Source organism: Kryptolebias marmoratus, linkage group LG3, assembly GCF_001649575.2.
Source record: "Kryptolebias marmoratus isolate JLee-2015 linkage group LG3, ASM164957v2, whole genome shotgun sequence".
Lineage (NCBI taxonomy): Eukaryota > Metazoa > Chordata > Actinopteri > Cyprinodontiformes > Rivulidae > Kryptolebias > Kryptolebias marmoratus.
Window position 1 is genome coordinate 4,451,772 of NC_051432.1, and position 2,044 is coordinate 4,453,815.

Genomic DNA, 2,044 nt, shown 5'->3' on the forward strand with positions numbered 1-2,044 from the left:
CCGTTAAATGTGTCCAAAAATGTGGAAAAGCAACTCAGGTTTTGTTAGCTGTTTGAGAAATTTTGTTCTCACCCACTACGTTTGCTCACATCCTGTGCATCTCCTGGGGGCTAAGCCCCCCTTGTCCTTAAAACCTAGTGACGCCCCTGTTCAAAAACATCAAAACTTAGAAAGTTCAAACCTGAGTTTTTATCAGATGTATCTATAGTATTTTTACTTTATGATTTTGCTCTTGCTGCTATTTTTGTCCATGCATGTGTTGTTTTTTGATAAATTATTTGATGTGCATGTGCAGTTTCATGTGTTTTAATCTGTATTTTTATTCTTTTTGGGAAAACACATGAAATGTTGTATACAAATAAAGTTTGACTCGACTCAGTCCAGCTTTGACAAGAACCATGATTTTAGATTTTAAAATAATTTTTGTAAGATTTGTGTCAATAATTTGTTTTTGTTTCTCAGTAACTTCACTGTTTTTATTCTAAATATTAAAAAGAAAAACAATAGATGTTTTGATTTTTTTTATTGTACTTTTTTGACCATCACACAAAAAACATTTCATACTTCAAATTAATCTTTTGTGTTTTATAATGAAAGTCAAATAACCACTCCTTTATTGTACTGAGCTAAAATAAGGTGTGGTAGTAGCTGAGAGTCCTCCTCAACAGACTCTGAGCTGTAACAGATCAGGTGAGATCTCAGAATATTACATGAGATCGTTCATAACGTTATTTCCAAGGTTTGACCAAAACGCTCCAACTTTCTCATCATTAGATGATCTTAATGTAAAACTAGGATGAAAGGCGGCGGGTGATATGCATTCCTTCAAGGATTGCTAGGCCTTTAATAGATAATGTTTTTGTGGCTCTGATATTCAGTAAAACTAATTCTGTGCAGTTCAATAATTGAGTTCATATTTCAGTTTTAACCTGCATCCTGTTGGCTTCAACTCACAGCTTTTTTTCTTTATTTAGATTGAGGGGCTGCTGGTTGTCAAAGGTCAGCTGGGCTTCTCTTTGCTCATCCCTGAAGTGCAACCCTTCCCATCTGACACAATTAGACCTGAGTAAGAACCCCCTGTCTGACTCTGTAGTGAAGGAGCTCTGTGGTTTCCTGGAGAGTCCAAATGGTAGACTGGAGGTTCTGAGGTCAGTTCACTGCAGCTGTTGGAGGATTTCTATGTTTGTCCAACTAAAACCTTTCACTGATACTTCAGAATTTATTGATTTATTAATGTTTCATTCAGTTCAAAAGTTGAACTTGAGCATGCCTGTTTTGAATTTTCTCTTTCTGAATGTCTGAAAAGCTTTTCAGAACAAAAACCGGTTTGATGCTTGTTTTACTTTTTACATAACCTTTACCGAATTAAATATTAAACATCAGTTATCATGTATATTGTTTGCAAAATATCTCATGAACCGCTGAACAGATTTTAATGAAACTCTCAGAAATTAATGATTGGATGAATGTTTACAACTAAAGAAATTTTAGACAAAACACATTTCAATATGGCCTACACAGCTAATCAACCTTGGACTGCACAAAAATAAATGTAATTCAGTCAATTTTACATATACAGAGTTTAAACTAGTTCATATTTCAGTTTTAACCTGCATCCTGTTAGCTTCAGCTCACAGCTTTTTTTAAATTCAGATTGGAGCTATGCTGTTTATCAGAGATCAGCTGGGCTTCTCTTGCCTCAGCTCTGAAGTCCAACACCTCCCATCTGACAGAACTGGACCTGAGCTGGAACCACCTGACTGACTATGGAGTGAAGGAGCTCTGTGGTTTCCTGGAGAGTCCAAACTGTAGACTGGAGGTTCTGAGGTCAGTTCACTGCAGGACGTTTTCTATGTTTGTCCAACTAAAACCATTCACTGATACTTCAGAAGTTCTTTTTCTTTCGGCTGTTCCCTTTTCAGGGGTCTCCACAGTGAGTCATCCTCCTCCATCTAACTCTGTCTTCTGTGTCCTCTGTCCTCACTCCAACTACCTCCATGTCCTCTCTAACTGCATCCATATGTCTCCTCTTTGTCTTTTTCCT

General features: G+C 36.9%; 1 protein-coding gene across 3 annotated transcripts in view; it reads left to right on the forward strand.

Moving 5' to 3' along the window:
• Positions 1-2,044, forward strand: part of LOC108228442 (protein NLRC3-like) — a 17,909-nt gene that overhangs the window by 12,802 nt on the left and 3,063 nt on the right. Inside the window, exons 8-9 of one of the 3 annotated variants that reach the window (XM_025003235.2) lie at positions 975-1,148; positions 1,654-1,827. The exons of 1 other annotated variant lie outside the window; for it this stretch is intronic. In XM_025003235.2, coding sequence (XP_024859003.1) covers positions 975-1,148; positions 1,654-1,827 — 348 coding nt within the window. The remainder of the gene's footprint in view (positions 1-974; positions 1,149-1,653; positions 1,828-2,044) is intronic. One more of the 3 variants, XM_025003236.2, reaches the window with a different exon arrangement.